General features: G+C 41.3%; 1 protein-coding gene across 2 annotated transcripts in view; it reads right to left on the bottom strand.

Annotated features, from left to right (window-relative positions):
- Positions 1-22,330, bottom strand: part of LOC146549869 (retinoic acid receptor beta-like) — a 286,941-nt gene that overhangs the window by 17,352 nt on the left and 247,259 nt on the right. For both annotated transcript variants that reach the window (XM_085263556.1, XM_085263557.1), the window contains 3 exons: positions 19,763-19,923; positions 7,845-8,021; positions 1,697-1,901 (listed from right to left, as the gene is read on the bottom strand). In XM_085263556.1, the coding sequence (XP_085119682.1) occupies positions 1,697-1,901; positions 7,845-8,021; positions 19,763-19,923 (543 nt within the window). The remainder of the gene's footprint in view (positions 1-1,696; positions 1,902-7,844; positions 8,022-19,762; positions 19,924-22,330) is intronic.

Below are 22,330 nucleotides of genomic sequence, written 5' to 3' on the forward strand. Positions count from 1 at the left end.
CTAGAGAGGCCCAACCAGTCTGTAGACCTCAGTCCTACAGAAAATCTGTGTTGGTCATTGAAGCTTCAAGTTGCCCAGTGGCAGCCAAGAAAGGATTTAGAGTTCACCGACTCCTCGCTCCTGAGATGAGTGCAAACCTGGTGAACAACTACAAGAAATGCCTCACCAAGTACTCAATCGTATTCTGTTTGAGGGTTCAAATACTTGTTTGACTCAACAATAATAATATTTTGTTGTTGTTGTTTGTTTGGTTGATACAGTGTATCTGGAAAGTATTCAGAGAGCTTCACCTGTTCCACCTCTTGTCATGTTACAGCCTTATTTCAAAATAGGTTAAATTCATTTCCACCTCAAAATCCCATAATAACAGTGGAACTGTTTGTTTGCTCACTGTGTTGCAATTCTTGCAAATTCATTAAAGAGAAAAAACTAAAGTATAACATGTGCAGTATTCTACTGACACTGTAAGTTAACGATACCGCTGTGCCTGCAGTGCAGCCAAGGAATCTTTAACCTTTAACCTTTAACCTTCTATAATAGGTTTGTTAGTTTGAACAAAAGTGATTTTAGTTGATATTTTGTTGCTGTTTGGTTCTGTGTGTTTGAGTAATGTGATGGAACTCATTTGAAATATTTACAGTTACCTGAAACATTAGCGAGCAAACAAGATGAGATTACGTGGTATGTAAATAAAAATGTGAACGGATGTTGATGACCTGATGGTGTAATGTGTACTTCACAAACCAGTCATAAGGTGGCAGTGTTTACACTCAGATCTAGACCTGGGGAAACTGTAGTCAAGATATGTGATTACAAATGCGATCAGAGGTGTCTTGTGCCTTTCATGGGTTATGCAAGAGCCTGTAATATGTAGCGAGACCTTGTGGGTTGAGTATATACGTATAGAGCTCTGAATGAAAACCCAGCAGTGATGAAATCTGAGTGCTGATGGCGGGTGGGAGTGATTAAGACAACTGAAGCATGATTTTTGGTGGACATACAGTAAATGAAACATTATTACTCTCTAATTTCCTTCATGTGTTTGACAGTCTGATCGTTGCTGCCTTACTCAAAGAAACCTGTGGCTGACTTTCAGACTACATTCAGCTGGAGTCAATACGGGCTAACTGTGCTGAACGAATACGAGTCAGGCAGAGTTTAAATGTGGACTGAATCATTTTCTTTACGTACTCCAACATTTCACCATAAACTGCTTAGTGTATGTCTTTAGACTATGATGCAATCAGGCTGCAAACAGCATGTTATGTGTGGTCCTGTTGGTCTGGCAGCCTGTAATGTTTCACTTCGCTTCATGTGCTCAGTTGTATTTGTATTTAGCAAATAAAGCTGTGATTTGAGTTCTAGTCTGTTTGAGTCCTGCATCTGGATCCACTCAATCACCACGTGGTTTTTGACTAAAACGATCTAAGTATAGTTGTGACTACAGCCAAGATCTGATTGCTTAGATAACATTTGTGGGTAATTCCTTCTTTTGAGCAAGCACAAGCAGGTGTAACCATACAATCCCTCTGAGGACCGACAGAAATGTGATGAGGTCTGCTCAAAATTTGTGTCCTCGTGTCCTTATTTTTTGAGGTACACGTTGTCAGTTTCTCGTCATTCTTTGGTACCAACACTAATCAACACCAACGGTTCCCATTCTCACTAAACGCCTGATGCTCTGTCCTTTATTCACCTCCAGAGATGAGACAGATAGCGCTGAGGAGGCCTGTTTCTGTGTCATCCATCTCAATGGGCAGGAGCTGGTTGGCAAAAGTGAACACCAAGTCAGTAAGCGGGCCGAAGCCAGCATTGTGCATCTGCGTCCGGTTGAGGGTCAGCCCATCTGAAAAGGTCATGGTGTCCTGGTCAGGGGTGTATCTTGTACAGATGCGCAGGATCTGACAGAGAAGCAAACAAGGCAGAAACTGTGAGAGATTCACAGCTGGCAGGTTTTTAATGAAATGCAAGTTTAAAGGGGACCTATTCTGCTCACTTTCAGACTGCATCTTTATTCTGAGACTCCACGTGATTAGCTTTATATCACAATTTGTCCAATAATATAAACTGTAGTGGAGTGCAGTGTAGTGTAGTTTACTACCAGAGAGAAGGATGTTTCTCCTTGCAGTTAGTATTTATTTATTTATTTATTTTTTGTTTCACACATGGTACAGCAGTAATGCATTCCCATACACAACCTTCCTTTCAATTAAAGTAGCACTGTTTCCATGCATGAAAAGGAGCAGGAAGAAGAATAAATTCTTACTGACACCTGCCCCCTATCTGTGATAATACAAGTAGGCAACCAAAATTACACTATGACAATTTTCTGCACATAACAAAACAAAGCAAACAGAACAATATACTCAACAATGAGCAATACCACTAAATATCAAACTAAAAGGATCATTTTTCTACAATTAAATTCTATTATTTTCAACTTCTTCATATTGGTTTATCATTTTATTCTTATAGCAGATTTTAAATTGAGAAACATTTATATAACACTTAAGATGATCACTGAGAGAACTCCAGTTTCTTATGCCTGTGACTGTTGGACACATTTGCCTTTGTGTGGTTCGAGCTTAAAATAAAACTTCCTTCTGCCGTCCCCATTTTCTGAACACAATACAAATAAACTTTGTAACTTGAGAGGTAGTGTTTTATTTTTCGCCCTAAACATAATAGTTAAAGTCTGTAATTTCACTATGTCTTCTAGTTTTAATAATTTCGATTTTATAAACAAACTATTAGTGTGTTCTCTATATTTAACATTATGCATCATTCGAAGCGCTCTCTTCTGTAATAAATATAATGGTTTCATATTAGTCACGTATGTATTCCCCCATACTTCAACACAATAGCTCAGATAGGGTAGAAACAATAAAAAATATAATATTCTCATTGTCTTGTATTCTAATATATATCTAACATTACCCAGGATATAAATACTTTTAGCCATCTTTTTTTTAACATGTTCAGTATGAGGTTTCCATGGTAACTTGTCCACTATTACACCCAGAAAACTGAATTCTGTCACTCTTTCAATTATCACTCCCTCTATAGATAATACTATCTCTTCCTCCTTTACACGGTTTCCGAATATCATAAACTTTGTTTTTTCCAAATTCAGCGATAACTCATTTACATCAAACCATTTTTTTATTTTTTTCATTTCAACAACCATAATTTTAGCCAATTCTTTCACAATAAAAATTTGTATCATCTGCAAACAAAACAAAATGTAACATTTCTGACACATCACAAATGTCATTTATATATAAATTAGAGACCACAGAGAGGGCTAAATGCAGACGAGATCCTAAAGACACTTGAAATGTTATAGTTGTTCTGTGTATTGTTGCTGCTGAACGAGCCAGTGATTTGCTGACATGTTCAACCTAAAACAAGGAGTTAAATGCACATTCATCTACCTAACACCTGGCTGCTGTTCTTATTTACAGACCATTATTTACCTTGACATGTTGCTCTGTTTGATTTTAATAGAAGTCAGCTGACTCTATGAGGTCTAACACATTTTACATAAACCAGCAGACACAATACACCAGAAAAACAGTGACCTTCCAAAGACCCGAAGAGAGTAACCTTTGGATCTCCCTGTTGCACTGCATGTTTGTGTGTGTGTGTGTGTGTGTGTGTTCACCTAATGAAGCAACTGATGGTGGATGTGAAGCTTACAGTAGCCTTTGAAGCTATTTGAGTGGGTTGACTCTGACAGTGAGTGGCAGGCATGTCTGCAACATGAAAAAGAATAAAACATGGCTACTGGCGGTGACTCGCACCGGCTGGCCAGGCCTGCGCTTAGATACACACATACACACATCTACCCACAAAGTGTTTGATCTTTCTACTGACACTCCCTCACCCAGTCCTTGTGCATAATATCTACGCCCTTCACCATAAAAACGTGCGGGTGAGCGGATGTTGATGGTTGAGTCAGAGCCAGAAACTCATCGTGGTCGGCCTTCAACTTCTCACCTCGCGTGTGTCCCTGTGAGTTCATTACACTGCTTTGTCACACCTGACAAGTACGACAGGCCAGTACAAAGTCTCAAACTCAACTACAGCGATAGCCCCAAAACTAACCTGTTAACAAATACATATAAAGAATAATAAATAATGTGGTAGCGACCAACAAGTCCTGAAATCCTGTGTGATTTAGCTCTGTTGCAACTACATCAATAGCCATCAATGGTGGATTTTACATTCTCAGTTTAATTTACCACGTTTATGTTTATACTATAATGTTAGTTGGGTTTATTAGTGGTTAATAAAGACTATAGCAGATGTATTTGTATCAGTTAAGATCATACATTCTTGCTCTCACTTGGCGGAGTCACGTGACAGTGTGGCAGCTTGCTGCTCTCAGATTCCAGTGGCTGGTTTGTCTTTTACGTTTGTTTACACTTGTGACTACATGGAAACCTCTATAGAGAAAAATGAAGGCAGCGCTGAAGTGCAGTTTGTCCACTGGCCACCTGAGGCTAAAAGCAAATCAGTCACTGCAGACTCATGATGAAATTGCTAACTTTACATAATCGACAAGCATATTTATTTTACAAATAGAAATAAAAAAAGACACATTGATTGTTTCTCCCTTCGTAAGTCTCCGCTGGCGAATTTTCTGATAACTCATCCAAATAGATCCTGGTGGAAGATGTCTGACCTCTTTGATTGACAGCTTCCAGGCACAGCTGGAATTGATCATTGCTCCAAAAACACCTCCTATCTTTCCTAACCTCTTACCCAAATTCTGATGGGTAGGAAAATCGATAAGGGCTTAGGAAAGAGAAGAGCGGAGCACTGAGAATTGGAACTACCTTACACTTGTCTCCTTAACAATGTGATGCTGGATATCCGCCTTGTTGAAATTACAATGTGCAGAAGATGGACCACAAAACTCACATCTGACTTCGCCACATGTTTGAACCTTGTTGTTCTACAGAGGTCATATAAACACAGGCCGGCCTGTGAAAAAATAAGGTTGGAATTTTAAAGGAACAATTAGGTCAAGATTTACTGAGGCACCCAAAAACCTTCTTTAAGCAGTAAAAAGCTACCTCGCTTTAAAGAGGCTCAGTGTCACAACTAGTATTTTTGGAGTATTTTTGCTGCTGGCCTCATGGTACCTGTATTTGTAAGAGTTTCACTTTCAGGAGGAGACTATATAAATGAGTCAATGAGAAATGCAATGTCTGTGGCACACAATTTACTGTGCTGTTTGCTTTTACATACATGCCGTATGCCTACTATGGTTGTGAAAGTTGCTACTAGAAGAGTTTATGAATGCATAATCAGCACTGGATGGTTCAAACTGTTATCACAGAGCCAAAACTGTATGACTTAGAGCCTGTGCCTAGAGGTGAGCCACAACTATCATTCTTCAATAACGCCGGTATTTTCATCAAACAGTAGCAACGAACTGAAACAAGCTGCCTTTTTCTCAGCAGGGAACACACCGTGAGTGACGTCCCTCTGCTGAATCTGTAACAAATAAAAGTGTTAAATGTTGCAATGTGCTATTTAAAAAGAGTGAAACGTGGATCTGCTCAGTAACACAGGAACTGGAACAGCTTGTGATCTCTTATAGGAAATAAATAATGCATTTGTCCAGATCAGCTGTCCTACACAGATTTCAGGTTTATAGTCTCTGGTTAAATCCTGAATCCTAATCCTTCGAACCCTTCACATAAAGAAATTACAGCACATTGTTATTGTATTATTCTGCGATTGTGACATCACAATCATTTGTATTCAATTCAATTCAATTTTATTTATACAGCGTTCGATACTGTTGACCATAATATCCTATTAGAGCGATTAGAACATGCTGTAGGTATTACAGGTACTGCGCTGCAGTGGTTTGTATCATATCTATCTAATAGACTCCAGTTTGTGCATGTAAATGGAGAGTCCTCTTCACACACTGAGGTTAATTATGGAGTTCCACAGGGTTCAGTGCTAGGACCAATTCTGTTTACATTATACATGCTTCCCTTAGGCAGCATCATTAGAAGACATAGCATACATTTACACTGCTATGCAGATGACACCCAGCTCTATCTGTCCATGAAGCCAGATAACACACACCAATGAGTTAAACTGCAGGAATGTCTTAAAGGCATAAAGACCTGGATGGCCGCTAACTTTCTGCTTCTTAATTCAGATCAAACTGAGGTTATTGTACTCGGCCCTGAAAAGCTTAGAAATATGGTATCTAAGCAGATTCTTACTCTGGATGGCATTACCTTGGCCTCCAGTAACGCTGTGAGGAACCTTGGAGTCATTTTTGACCAGGACATGTCCTTCAACGCACATATTAAACAAATATGTAAGACTGCTTTCTTCCATTTGTGCAACATCTCTAAAGTTAGAAATATCCTGTCTCAGAGTGACGCTGAAAAACTAGTTCATGCATTTATTACTTCCAGGCTGGACGACTGTAATTCATTATTATCAGGAAGTCCTAAAAACTCCCTGAAAAGCCTTCAGCTAATCCAAAATGCTGCAGCAAGAGTCCTGACAGGGACTAGAAAGAGAGAGCAGATTTCTCCTGTTTTGGCTTCCTGTTAAATCCAGAATTCAAAATCCTGCTCCTCACATACAAGGTCTTAAATAATCAGGCCCCATCTTATCTTAATGACCTTGTAGTACCATATCACCCTATTAGAGCGCTCCGCTCTCGCTCTGCAGGCCTACTTGTTGTTCCTAGAGTATTTAAAAGTAGAATGGGAGGCAGAGCCTTCAGTTTTCAGGCCCCTCTTCTGTGGAACCAGCTTCCAGTTTGGATTCAGGAGACAGACACTATCTCTACTTTCAAGATCAGGCTTCAAACTTTCCTTTTTGCTAAAGCATATAGTTAGGGCTGGACCAGGTGACCCTGGATCCTCCCTTAGTTATGCTGCAATAGGTGTAGGCTGCTGGGGATTCCCATGTAAGAAAGAGTATTTCTTCTTCACTCACCTTTTTCACATTGTGTTTATACAGCTCTCTGCATGTAATCATTACATATTATTAATGTCTGTCTCTCCTATATAGTTTCTTCTTTTTCCTCCCTCTCCTCATGACTGCCCCATACCTTGGTCTGGTTCTGCCAAGGTTCCATTTAAAGGGAGTTTTTCCTTCCCATTGTTGCCAAGCGCTTGCTCAAAGGGGATGTTTGTTGGGGTTTCCTCTCTTTTATTGTAGGTTCTTTATCTTACAATATAAAGCACCTCGCTATGATTCAGGTTCACAAACCAGAACACAATTTGTCCTACATTAAAGGAAATGCCAGTGCTCTATGTTTAGTGCTTGCTTCAGCTGCCTCAGCCCTACAAAAGTATTCAGAAGAATTTTCCACATTAGGAAATGAGAAGTATCTCCTGGACAGGGACACAGTGCCTATATTCTGCATATGATTTAATAAAGAAACTGCAGTATTGTGTATAGGGTATACTCATCCTAGCATGCATCATATTTTTATATATAGACTGCAATAATAATAGGGTTTAATACATTTTTATATTTCTTTATCAATATTCATATTTTTGAATTTGTATCCCATATTTTTATTCTCTTTTTTCCCCATTTATAATTTACATATTTGTTTTGCACATTGTGAGACAGGAGATGATATGGTAGTATTGACAATAAAGCTGATCTTGGCTATACATTGTTGGCATCGAACAATGCCTCGTATATTAAGAAAATTATGATTGGCTGAGATGTATCCAAGTCTTTTCCACCTTGACAAAAGACGCATCAATGTTAGGCCAGTACAAAAGAAAGCATCGTCCAATCACTAAATAATAACGTTGCTTCTTCAAAATAAAAGCACCCACCAGAATGTCGAGACAGGCAGCTTTCAGTAGTGTGATCTGGTCTGCAATGGTCAGCCCCGTGAAGCCAGGCACTCGTTTGGCAAACTCCACAATCTTGATAATGCACTTAGTGGCCAGCTCGCTGAACTTGTCCCACAGTCCTAGGTCCAACCTCACACGGTGGTCTGCACTCGAGTTCTGCATCACACATATATACGCATACACAGAGAGCAGTGTCAGGCCAAGAGACAGCTACTGTCGTCATTGCTGCTAATGATCTCTTCACTCTGCTCCACATGTCTCAGACGTGCATATAGAATATATTCACCATAAAACCCAAGCTCTCAAAAACACAAAGATTGTTGTTGTGAATATGCTGTACTGAGCCTGGTGGCTAGGCCCTGCGATAATGAGCCTAACAGTGTCAGAGGGATGCTTTGGCAATGACGGGATGCAGCAATGGAGCAGTGACAGATAGTGCAGAGCAGTTTGAAGCCAGGGTATCATTAATACAGCTATATGGTGCAGAATCTATCCAAAGATGACAGGGAGGCAAGGATGGTTGGAATCCATAGAGCAATAAAAACAGGAAAGAGTAAAAGTGATTCAGGGGAGGAAAGAAAGAAAAGTAATGGCAAATGAAGGGCTAAAGTCGGGAACTGTAAGAGGGAAAGGCAATCCTGAGATAATGTCTCATGGACCAGTGCGTTAAAGTGAGAATCATTACAACAGATTGTTGATTTGTGGAATTTAACTTCAAATCATAACATAGTCTGTGACTTTCACCTCTGCTGTGATTTGTTCTGATTATTTCTTGAGTTATTGGCCAAGATGAATCCTAGACTCATTGTTTTTCTATTTTTCTTTAATTATTTTATGATTTTTTTATTCTTGTTCAGTAGCAGAACTCTGTTTAGGGCTTAAATGCAGTCAAGTCAGGTTTAATATTTGAGATGAAAATGTGAACGAGTGATTGTCTCTCAGAGATCATGTGTGTTTGTTAAATATCATGACAGAGAATGTTTATTCACATAACGTCCACTATCAGATTCTGATCCACTGTGTAATATACAAACCCACATAGCAGACAGGTCTGGCCTGGATCCGGCATCAAGCTGGCACTTCTGACTGACCGGTGTCATGGCAGGGTGTCTGTCAACCAGATGTGGGCCAGGTCTGGCAATGATGGCACTATTTATGTTCCTATTTTCCTATTTTAGTTAGAAGACCCAAATGCCATGTTGCAGTACTATACTGCTATGGTGGCCAACGTTTCAAATGCAGGTTTGACAGGTTTGTGAGTGTACACTTTATCCAAAACCTAGTGACAGTTTATTCATGTTTACCACCAGGTGGCTGAAGCTCAGAAGGTAGAGCAGGTCACCTACTGATCGGAAGGTTAGTGGTTCGATCCCTGGCTCCTCCAGTCTGCATGTCAAGAGTGTCAATGTAGTTAGGAAGCACTCAGTTTAGAGAAAGTGTGTGAATGTGGTGTGCTGTATAGAGCACTTTTAGTAATCCGGGAGAGCAGAAAAACACTATATAAGAATCAGTCCATTCACTGTGTGAACAGAGATTTGTCATGTTACTTTTGTACTATTGTGTTCCAGCACATGTTGTTATTACATGGCTTGATTAAGGGACACATTAGGCTGACATCTGGGGCCAGAGCTGAAACTGTTCTGGGCCAGCACAGGGCCACCATTGTGTCTGCAACAGGCTTGTGCTGGCCCATGTATGGGCCACCTCTGGCAAACCAGGTCTGGGCCACCAAAGGGCCATTGTTCTTTGCGGTATGTGGGCCATGTGTAAGCACATTGTGTGGGCCAGATCCGGACCATACCAATTTGCTATGTTGGAAAATGTTATTCGCCAGTATGACAATCAACCCAAATACACTGCCAGTGCAGTAAAAGGACACCTGGATAGAAAACACACACAATGAAACACTATGAGGAGTTGTGCCCCAGACCTTAACATTACTGAAGCAGTGTGAGATTACTGTGACAGAGAAAGGACAAAAGACAGTGAGCATCGAAAGAAGAGCTCTGGATTGTCCTTTAAGAACGGTCCTTGAAGAACTATGCCTGAATAATAATGACTAAAGAAAGAGAGTTCAGTCTGTGTTAAAGAATGAGGGTTTTTTTTACAGACTGGTTACATAATTCCCATTTCAGCAAAATGGAAAAAGAAATGAAAGGCAACTAAAGACCTTAGCACAGATTGTACCTGAGCAGGTGGCATTGAATGGAAGATGATTGAATGTACACTCAACAAAAATATAAACGCAACACCTTTGTTACTGCTCCCATTCCCCATGGGATGGACGTAGAGACCTAAAATTCATTCCAGATACACAATATAACCATCCCTCCCAAACAGTGGTCACAAATCAGTCCAAATGTGTGGTAGTGGGCACATCTGCTATATTGAGATAATCCATCCCACCTCACAGGTGTGCCACATCAGGATGCTGATCTGACATCATGACACAGGTGTACCTCAGACTGCCCACAACAAAAGGCCACCCTGGAATGTGCAGTTTTGTCTCACAGAAAAATGCCACAGATGCCACAAGCAATGAGGGAGCGTGCAATTGGCATGCTGACAGCAGGAATGTCAACCAGATCTGTCGCCCGTGCATTGAATGTTCATTTCTCAACCATAAGCCGTCTCCACAGGCGTTTCAGAGAATATGGCAGCACATCCAACCGGCCTCACAACCGCAGACCTCGTGTAACCACACCAGCCCAGGACCTCCACATCCAGCAGGTTCACCTCCAAGATCGTCTGAGACCAGCCACCCAGACAGCTGCTGGAACAATTGGTTTGCACAACCAAACAATTTCTGCACAAACTGTCAGAAACCGTCTCAGGGACGCTCAACTGCATGCCCGTCGTCCTCATCGGGGTCTTGACCTGACTCCAGCTCGTCGCCGTAACAGACTTGTGTGGGCAAATGCTCACATTCGATGGCGTCTGGCACGTTGGAGAGGTGTGCGCTTCACGGATGAATCATGGTTCACATTGTTCAGGGCAGATGGCAGCTGAGAATGTCCCAGTTCTTGCATGGCCAGCATACTCACCGGACATGTCACCCATTGAGCATGTTCGGGATGTGCTTGACCGGCGTATACGACAGCGTGTACCAGTTCCCACGAATATCCAACAACCTCGCACAGCCATTGAAGTGGAGTGGACCAACATTCCACAGGCCACAATTGACAATCTGATAGACTCCATGCGACGATGTGTTGCACTGCATGAGGCAAATGGTGGTCACACCAGATACTGACCGGTTCTGGGTCCCCAGACCCCCAATAGCGCAAAAAACTGCACATTCCAGGGTGGCCTTTTGTTGTGGGCAGTCTGAGGTACACCTGTGCACTACTCATGATGTCAGATCAGCATCCTGATGTGGCACACCTGTGAGGTGGGATGGATTATCTCAATATAGCAGATGTGCCCACTACCACACATTTGGACTGATTTGTGACCACTGTTTGGGAGGGATGGTTATATTGTGTATCTGGAATGAATTTTAGGTCTCTACGTCCATCCCATGGGGAATGGGAGCAGTAACAAAGGTGTTGCGTTTATATTTTTGTTGAGTGTAAATCATGAATGGCTGTTGATTGGTTTCAGAATTTTTGGATCACAACTTTTACATGGATAGGCAAACTGTGTGGCAAACCAATCAGGCGAGGAGCAGACCAGAAAACAGAAGACATACAAATGGAAACGGCAGGATACCAGCAAAGTGTGAACTGGTTGGCAGACTGAAAGCAAAGTGATGCAACCTGGAGCAGTAATCGCAAATGACGGGCGCTGAAACAAAGAGCGAAAGCAAAAATAACAAGGAAAAACAACGTGCATGATTATAAAACAATCATGAAGCCAGGCACTCGTTCGTCAAACTCCACAATCTTGATAATGCACTTCGTGGCCACCTCGCTGAACTTGTCCCACAGACCGAGGTCCAGCCTCACAACAACATGCATATTAATCAAACAATCATACTATGAGGACTGGTGTAAATGGTATGGGATTGTGGCAATGTCACTGTTTGCCCGTGAAGGAACTAACGTGGTGATCATTAATGGGCCACAAGCCATTATACTTTCCACGTCTGCAAGTCCAGCAGGGTACCCACCATAAGACAGGCGTGCAGACATCCACATAGAGCCTCGTCTGTTTTCTTTGCATTCTGTTTGCTTGTTTTCTGTTGTAAATTCATCCATGGAGAATTTAAATCTCAACGCACCAATACGCATGCGCTCCAGCTGGTAGACTTCAAAGAAGTATAACAGTATCGACTAGTAGGCTGTACTAGGAAACACTAACTGACAGCAAAAATGGGACATGGGAGTTTGACAGTCAAGAAAGAATGAGTGGCTATCCATCTATCTGGATTTTTGCTTCACACAACAGCTCGCACAACTGTGTTAAAAATGACACGTTAAAGATGTCTGTGTAGTTGCCCTGGCCTACAGAAGCACTGTGATGTGGCAGGAGTGCACACAGTGTGACTCACAGACCTCAGGAGATATGGACACAAAGCCTTTGTGTTACTGTAATTGACTGTTGCTGTTCCAATCACAAATGCAACTGCTCAGAGATGCTGACAGAGGGCTTTGTCTCACCAAGCAAACTCCTTGGACAATTAGCTTGTTTATTCTCCATAAATAACTATTATAAAGTCAAGAGCAGAAAGCATCTGAGTTCACATTAGATTTACAGACTAACCAGAGAGACTCATTATTGTGTATTTTTCATGTCAGTGACAAAGGTGATATTTAAAATGTTTGTTTGAAAAATAAAACCTACTTTCAGGTTTTGTTGTGCTCGAAGAAGGAAAAATGAACATTATATTACGTATGATAATATATTTAACAACAGCAACCTACCGTACAATAGAAGAATACTATTGAACTAGACAGTCACCAGGTTAAACCATGCGATGAACTGCTCGGGGTGCACACCATAACTTCATGAATTCTAGGTACCTTCTTTATTACCAATCCAATGCACACATATACACGAAGCAACATTCAAATCAGTTCAGAGCTTTTATGTAACGTGCTGTTTCTGGGTTTTTGGTTGATACTCTGTCTCTCGCTGTTAAAATTAAACTACTGTAAAAATAGAGACTGCTCATTTCTTTGTAAGTGAGCAAACAAATTTATCAGGGATCGAATAATTATTTCTCCTTCTGTATCTACCAAGAATAGCAGGAAATGAACTAAACAGAGAAATGTGCAGTCACTTGCTTAACTTCCTCTTTTGGGGATGTCTATAAAGAGCCCATAGACGAGCTGGAGTGATACTCGACTGGTCTTTCACCTAATGAAGACCCACTTCAGTGGCGAAAGGTGAGCAGTTGCTGCTTCGTGCGGCGACTATGGCAGATGTAGCGCTTCCCACGGTTACGTCAGCTTGGGATCTCTCCATCCCTGCTACATCTGTTCCAGCTGAAAGATTTTACTTCTGCTGCTGGACTTATTTGAAATAAACTGAGATCTCATCATTCATGTTGACATTTTGACCTGAACAAAAATGTTACTTCAGCTGAGGGAGTACACTTATGATGTCGTTAGCTGATTGCTGATTTTTGTATAAAACAAACAAACATACAAAAACCCTCTTAATCTAAGCCTGATTGTTTTTAATGGGTTTTCTGTTGTTACTCATTTTGAGGGATGATGATTCATGGTTGTGTTGCTGTTAGATTTAGTGCACTGTGACACACTATTAGTCGCAGTTGATTTGTTTTTCAAGTTTTACGTGAACATCGTTTGCAGTACTGCATTTTCACAAAGCACATGAAAGTCAGCTTATTTTATTTTTCCGCCTTGTGTTCGTTGTCTTTTTGTGTAATGTTCATAATGTGCGAATTGATGTGGCCCACAGTTAAGCGGCTTTTAAAGTGTGACATTTTATTAAAGAAAGCGATTAATGGTTTGAAATGCTGTTGTTCAGGGCTTTTTGGAGATTGTCCATGACAGAAATAAGTCTACCTACCTGTTTGCCAACACCCCACCTTCATCTTTATTGACAGTTAACTATGTCACACACTGTTCAGTCTTTTAATTCAGTTGATTTTTTAACTAATATTTTTATGTGTTTTTAGCTGATTTAGTTTCAGTGTTACTTGGTCCTCGCTGTCACCGCACACACTCATGTAAGGAATATTTTGCTGAACATTAAACAGAAATGAAGAAAGTATTTAAAGTGAGCTCCTGCAGTAATATTAATCCATTTGACGCTGTTGGAGGACATTTTTGTACAGAATAATAATTCTTAGTTTTGATGTTTTATGCACATTTCAAATAGTAGACTTTTATGTGTACTGTGGTCTTTTCATGATGTTTTCTTGCTTCTTTTCCTAAGGGAATATTTTTCAAAATGACTCCACCATTGGTCATACTCATGTAATAATAACAACAGATATGTATTTAACTACATTGGCATTTATATTTTACAATCTTAAGCCAGCAAGGAATGCAGAAACATGTCTGCATGCTACATGTCCATGTATTGTGCAGACAAAGATCAGATTGTATAAATTAATCTGATGTTGTTTATCTTGTTAAATTGTTAAATAGTGATAGTTTTTGTTTGTCTGTTTATGGGGGCCCACAGATTAACTGAAGAACAGTGGGTGGAAGGGTAAGGGTGGTTAAAACCGAGCTCGATCCCAGGATGCCATTTTTGGACAGGTCACAATAATTTACGCTGGCCTTGTAGTTGCAGAAGTTAATGGTTTTAATATTACCGCTTCTCTTATTCAAATGATTACTGTCATAATAAGAGAGAAACTGCCAAGAAGGTGTATCCTCTGGACAGGAGAAAGACAGCAGAATTCATGGTTCCATCGACCACAGCAAGTCTTTCAGGTCCTGAAGCAGCAAAACAGCCCCAGACCATCACACTACCACCAACATATTTTACTGTTGGTTCGATGTTCCCTTTGCTGTGTTAGCTTAATGCCAGATTTAATGGAACTCAAACCTTCCAAAGAGTTCGGCTTTTGTCTCTTCAGAATATTTTCCCAAATGTCTTCAGCATTGTCTCGATGTTTTGGGCAAATGTGAGACGAGCCTTTGTGTTCTTTACTTTTCCAGCAAGTGTTTTCTCGTTGAACATAGATGCCATTTTTGCCCAGCCTCTTTCTTGTGGTTGAATTATGAACTCCGACCTTAACTGAGACATGTGAAGCCTGTGGTTCCTTAATGTTGTTCTCAGTTCTTTTTTTGACCTCCTGGATGAGTCTCAGTTGCTCTTGGAGTCATTTTGGTAGGCCAGCTTCTCCTGGAAAATATTCACCACTGTTCCAAGGTTTCCCCATTTGTGCATAATGGCTCTCACCATGATTCACTGGACTCCCAAAACCTTAGAAATGGCTTTGTAACCCTCTTCAGACTGATGATTGCCAGTGACTCATGTGTTTCCTTCGATCTTAGCAATATTTGTTGCTCTTGAGATCTTTTAGCTTGCATCAGGGAGGTTCTATTTAGGTGATTTCTTGACTCAACAGGTCTGCCAGTAATCGGGCCTGAGTGTGTTTAGTGAAACTGAACACAGCTTTCCAAAAAATGTGGTTAATCACAGTTAATTCATGATTTAACAAGAGGGGCAATGACTTTTCACACAGGATTAGGCAGGGTTGGATAACCTTTCTCCCTTAAATAATGAAATCATCATTTGAAAAACACATCTATTTACTCTGGTTATCTTTGTCTAATATTACAGTTTGTTTGATGATCTGAAACATGTAAGTTTGATATATAGTGATTAGGGGTGGGCTTTGATGATTGATTTATCGATTAAAATCGATTCTAGCTTGGATAATGTAAAGTTGATTCATTAAAATCCTGAATCAACTTTTAAATCGCCAGAGCCTCAGGTTAAACCTCACAACATTTCAACAACCACCAAACAGCTAAACAGTAAATGAGAGCAGGAACACAGATTCTGCACAGAGACACAAACACAAAGCTCGGACCGCCGACGGATCAGGATCAGTGAGATGTGACTTTCTCACCCGACAGCACGGACACGGTCGGGGCTGAAAGCCGACAGCTCGCTGATTCTGATGTTTCGGCGGGTCCGCGCTTTGTGTTTACGTCCTTTTTGCGCTGATTCTAAAGCTGTTAGTTTGATCTCTCTCCAAACAATATTGACTGAACCAGCAGCAAAAGAAGATCCAAACTACGCTTCACATAAACATCGTCATGAATTCCCTCTGACTTTTCCTGTTTTGCTTCCACCACACTTCATGCACAGCTCTCTCTCTCTCTCTCTCTCTCTCGCTCTGTACTTCAAGAACAGTTTCCCGTCTAAAAATCTGTTTTCTGCATTATTTGCTTGCTTGCTATCACAAGTCTGCCGTTGTTTACAGCGCTGTCGGCCGCTGTTTTTTCCTTTTACTTACTTCCGAAAAAGAAAACCTCATTTCTGCTGTTCAATACTGAACAAATTTAAACTTTTTAATTATGCAAAATTGCAAAACACTCAGCTGTGTCTCTCATTAAACCTCTGTAACTTTGCTCTGCATTACTCCAGCAGCATCAGGTAATGTTCATAAGTTGATTAAAGGTTTTCTTTCGTTTTTGATCTACTGCAGAATATTTTTATAAATCCCCGGCCAGGAAAATCACCTCCATGTTTTTCTGTGTTTTATCCTCAGTTACTTTGACACAAAGGCTGTGATGCTCACACTTTTGATAAAAGCTCACAAGTGTCAGCTTTCTTTTTATAGATATAAAAATATGGGAATGTACTGATGCATGATCTGATTTATAATATTTCTGACTGAGGCAAAATTTCCCCGATTCGAATCGAATCTTGGATTGAATCGATTCGGGACCTTGTGAATTGGAATCAAATCGATTCTAGAAATCAGCGACGATACCCAGCCCTACTTGTGATATATAATTTATATATGTATAGTGAGTTGTATGTAAGGCAAGACACCAAGGAAGGAGCAAAGGACATGTAGGCAGAGAGATCAGGCTGGAAAGGATGTTCAGCAGGTTAGAGTGATTGAGGACAAATGAAAATGTGCTACCAATTAGAGAAAATCTACTGAGAAGATGATTCAATTCAATTTTATTCAATTTTATTTATACAGCGCCAAATCACAACAACAGTCGTCTCAAGGTGCTTTATATTGTAAGGTACACCCTACAATAATACATACAGAGAAAACCTGATGAAAGGCTGAAGATCTGATGAATGAGAGCAAGAGGAGGACAAATAGAAAACAGTTAGTGAATCAGGAACTGCAGGGGATTAGTGAGGAGGAAGTGAGAGCAGCTCTCATAAGGAAGAGTGGAGTTCGGTTTAAGACGGCACAGACAACCAGAGGAATCTGGCTTTACAGCACATTCATTCGTCTGAGGTTGTATGAGAGGCAGTTAGCACAGATGCTGGACACCATCACAAGCAAGAAATCTATTCACAAGCCAATAAAGAGAGAGAGTCAGATAAATGGAGAGAGAGACCATTAAATATGATCTGGGGTTAAGTGAGCAGCACATTAGGGCTGTGCTTAAATCACAGACAATGAGCTCTAGTCCACACAACAGCATTACAGACACATAAAACTGACTGACATCCAGATTCATAGGGACGGAGGATGTGACGGTGCAACACACACGTGTGTGCATTTGCTCAGTGCACGTTGGGCTGATGGCCGATATTAAAACAACTTATCTTGCTCTTCCTTCTGGGTGTAAAGGGAAAGGCTAGAATAAGGGGAACTTGAGAGGACGGGAGAATAACACCCCCACCACCACACACACACACACACACACACACACACACACGCACAGTTAATTACACCAGTCCCATAATTCAATAGGACCAAACAAGACAGTTGCTGGGGAATTCTGATTTAATTTACCAACATTTATCCAAAGACAGTTGCAACATTACAAAATACACTAGTAGTGTGAAAAACTGTACATCAGAAAAACTCATGTGCAGATGCAGAGATGGAAAAGGCAGTAAAAGCAGCCACCACATGTGAAGGATTGTGATAGCACGCAAAACTCTAAGGTGGCAAATATCATCAAGCTGAGCACTGTATTGCAGTGGCATATACCACCACCATCAGTGCCTGGAGCCAGTGTGGCTCAGTGCTTTATTTTGTCTTTGAAACTGCCAGGCTCATTTTTCATTACCATCACTGTCAATGAAGCATTATTCATTGTTGAGCTAAGCCCTCTCAATTGCACAGCTATCTCAGCTAACCCAGCAATGAACTCCTAAATAACTGCAGACCAGGATTTGAATATTTCACCACATAATTGGTGCTTTAACATAATCTAGGGGAGCGGGAGCTGGTCTACTTTTCAGACAAGCACGAATCAAAAGGCGCATCAGGATCCAATCGATTGTAATAATGAGGGATTTCTCGCAATCTATAAACAAGTATAATTAGCACGAACCACACTAACCACTCCAACAAACAGCAAGCACTGCTTACACTGAGACAACAGAATCAGTATACAACTGCATACATTGGAGCAAAATTGCTGTACTATAAGCTGGTTTGTTCCCCTTTAAGATCTCATATCCAACCCAGAGGTTTATTATCACTTCCCCAAAAAGAGAGGCATATTATAACTGCCAGTGGATTAAAAAAAAATACTCACTTATGAAATCTGATGTGATGACTAAAACTAGTACTACCACTAGTTCATTAAACATACACCCCAATCTCCTGCCACCAAACGCTCTCTGTTAGGTTAAAAACAAACACAATCAAGTCAATATTGTCTCAACATGCTATGAATGTATCAGCTGTAATGCAGCTCCTACTGTTTGCCTGTGAAAGCATCACAGAATTTAGCTGACGTCAAGTAGGAGATGGTACTTTGGAGAGTTTCTAAACATTTCTATCACCTCTTACTTTTTTGCCATGTCACACTGAGTGCAGAACCTTCCCTCAGTGGGAAAGCTCATCTGCTTTCAGACTGGACAAACCAGGTCCTGATGTTTCTGATTGACAAGGCCCTTTGTGGATTAGCAGTCTCCAACTATCTGGCATTTCATTGCTTTTTAGTTTGGCATTTAAATAACTTTAAATAACTCTCGGCCTTGATGTCTACTGGCAGATGACAGAAGGGGGAGAAAGGCCTTGCGAGCACCCAGCTTAACTCAGTGCACAAATCTGTGGTTTAATTTACCCGAGGATAAAAGGACACAAGTTGGGTTTACGACATTTATTCCACTTTTCAGACATGTCAAAAACTGGAGGTTGGAGTGAGCCCCAGCCAGACGGATGGGCAGCTGCTGGTCTGCAAAAATCTCCCTGATGAGGATTTGCTTTTGACAATGGCTAAGTCTTCCAGTATTTACAGCTTTTGTTTAGTTTCTCCAATCTGTTGCATTCTATAAAAACTGCTGTAAACAAACACTATTACCATCGAACTCTGAGGCTAAAATCACGATGTGGTTGCTGCACTTTTATTCTACTCGTCACAATTTATATCGAATATATGGCTGCTGAGAGGGGAACAACAATTGTCACTGAGGTTCTGTGAGGACTATCAGAGGCATACATCTGAGGTCTCAAGTTGCATTACAGGGAGATTTAGAGTACAGTACAAAAGTATGATAATGAGCTCCTTCTGTTTGTCCTTCTCTTACCTCTTTTCACTCGCCATGTATTATTGTAGGGTATTTACAAAGTGCCCCGAGGCAACTGTTTTTTGTGATTTGGTGCTTTATAAATAAAATGCACTTAAATTTGAATTGTACTGGTGCAGTAGCTGGATCAAACCACAGAAACACATTGCCATACAGGGATATGGCCATACAGGGGCATAAAGTCAAAGTAACAATGTAACATTTACTGCATAAAAAAATAATACAACTAAATGCTCGTTGCAGAATGACGTTGTTCAGGCACCTTGTTAAATCATACTTACCGTCGTGTACTTGCCAAGCTGGCAGAGGGAGGGGAACGTTTCTTGATGAGCCCTACGGATCTTTTCAATGATTGTCTCCAGCTCAGTTGTCAGCTCGTAGCTCTCTGCCAGATCCGGCTTTGGGCTCTCCTTCTTCTTCTTGTTCCGGTCATTTCTAACAGCTGGAGGAACACAAAAATTTGGATTATCCTCTAAACAAATGTAGCTCTTAGTGAAGCAAACAACATATAAGGCACCCCAACCAATCACAGCAGATGGCCCGCCCCTCCCTGAGCCTGTTTCTGCCGGAGGTTTCTTCCTGTTAGAAGGGAGTTTTTCCTTCCCACTGTCGCCAAAGTGCTTGTTCATAGGGGGTCATATGATTGTTGGGTTTTTCTCTGTATGTATTATTGTACGATCTACTAACAATATAAAGAGCCTTGAGGCGGCTGCTGTTGTGATTTGGCGCTGTGTAAATAAAATTGAATTGAACTGAATTGAATAGAGGTAGAAATGTGTTGCTAGTAAGCATTTCTTTGATTACAGTTTAGAAATGTAGCCAGTCGTCAAATCAAACAAATCAGACCTTATATAAGGACAAAACCTTTCAGACTGTAGGCGACAGACCAGAAATGAGGTGAAAAATAAAGTAATTGTGGAAGTAACAGAAACTTCAAGGCCTCTAAGGCCACTTTAGGTTGGTTCCAAAAATGAGTCGGTCACCGTAAACCATGGTAAAATACACAACTCTAGCACATTAAAAACCACATTAACAGCCTAATACAAAAACAAGGTTTTAGATTCTAAAGATAGTGTCCCGCTTTATGAAAACTCTCAGGAGGAATAAATGGGCAAATAACTATTTGATCACTTTGTGAATTTGTAAGTCAGAAATGTCTCTAATTTAATGATTGCTTAATTTTAAGGGTGAGAGACAGAACAAAGGAACAGTAAAAGAAAAACTAAAATCCAGAAAACCCACATTAAAGAAAGGTTATAAAAGATAAAACATCTTCAAAAAGGTGTTAGGATGCCTGGGTCGTTGACCCAGGGGTTTTGAGTTTATTATATTATATTGGTTACAAGATGGCGCTGGAGTGACGGCAGCCTTTCCAAGTAGCTCTGCAACACCGCACCTTTTTTGTTAACTTTAACTTTTTTAGACTAGGCTTTTCAAACTTTTTTTCACCTTCCTCTACTTATACCTCTTAGATATAGCGATACAAGATGGATAATGCACTTTTTAAAACTTCTGGAACCAGTTCCGTCATCTATTCGAGAGCGGAGCTGCTGGCACTAAAAACAAAGGGACAGACCGGCATGCGACACAACATCCCGGCCGAGCTAAAGAGGAGCTACAGAGGCTGCAAAGCTGGAGCGAGGAGAGCGGATCACCGGAGGCGATTCAAACCATCAATCCCGACAGTGATCATGGGCAACGTGAACTCGTTACAGAATAAGATTGATGAACTGTGCGCTCTGAACAACCACAGACTATACCGTGAGTGCAGCTTGTTTATCTTCACGGAGACGTGGCTAACCGAGCTAACGCCGCAGGCTAACGTAGACCTATGCGGTTTCACATCCGTGAGAGCCGATAGGGACACGCAGGCCAGCGGAAAAAGCAGAGGTGGGGGACTCATTGTCTACGTTAACAACAGATACTGTAACCCTGGACACGTCTCCGTTAAAGTTTCGGTATGCCGTCCGGACCTGGAGCTGCTAGCTGTTAGCTTGCGGCCATATTATCTACCTCGGGAGTTCAGTCATGTGATCTGTGTGTGTGTTTACATCCCTCCGAGGGCCGACACAACAGCTGCCTGTGAGAAAATACACACAGTCACAGCAAGACTTCAGACACAAAACCCCGAGGCTTTCATTATTATATCTGGAGACTTTAACCATGCCACACTGGACTCTACTCTGGCTGCTTTTCACCAGTTTGTGAATTGTCCCACAAGAAGCAACAGGACAATTGACCTACTGTATGCTAATGTGAGAGATGCATACAGAGCCACCCCCCTCCCCCCACTAGGGAAGTCAGACCACAACCTGGTTTACCTACAGCCACAATACACACCCCTCGTCCAAAGGCAGCCGGTCACAACGCGCTCCATCCGGAGATGGACCCCAGAAAAGGAGGATGCTCTGAGGGACTGCTATGACACCACAGACTGGGATGTGCTCCTGAGCCCACATGGTGAGGACATAGAGGGGGCGACACACTGTCTTACAGACTACCTCAACTTTTGTGTGGACACGGTCGCCCCTGCTAAGACGGTACGGTGTTATCCTAATAACAAACCGTGGGTAACACAGGAAGTCAAAGCTGTCCTCAACATGAAGAAGAAGGCTTTCAGGAGCAAAGTGAAGGAGGAGATGAAAGCAGCACAGCGGGAGGTGAAACGCTGCCTGAGGGAAGCAAAGGACACCTACAGGAGGAAGGTGGAGCAGAAGTTGGAGAGGAACAATATGAGGGAGGTCTGGAATGGTGTGAAAACCATCACAGGCCACAACACCAAGAAAAGCACAGTGGGGGGGACTGTGGAGAAGGCAAACGAACTCAACAACTTCTTCAACAGGTTTGAC

This window comes from Mchenga conophoros, linkage group LG22, assembly GCF_057382185.1.
Source record: "Mchenga conophoros isolate Kocher_MC1m ecotype Shallow Benthic linkage group LG22, M_conophoros_male_GT1.1, whole genome shotgun sequence".
Taxonomy (NCBI): Eukaryota; Metazoa; Chordata; class Actinopteri; order Cichliformes; family Cichlidae; genus Mchenga; species Mchenga conophoros.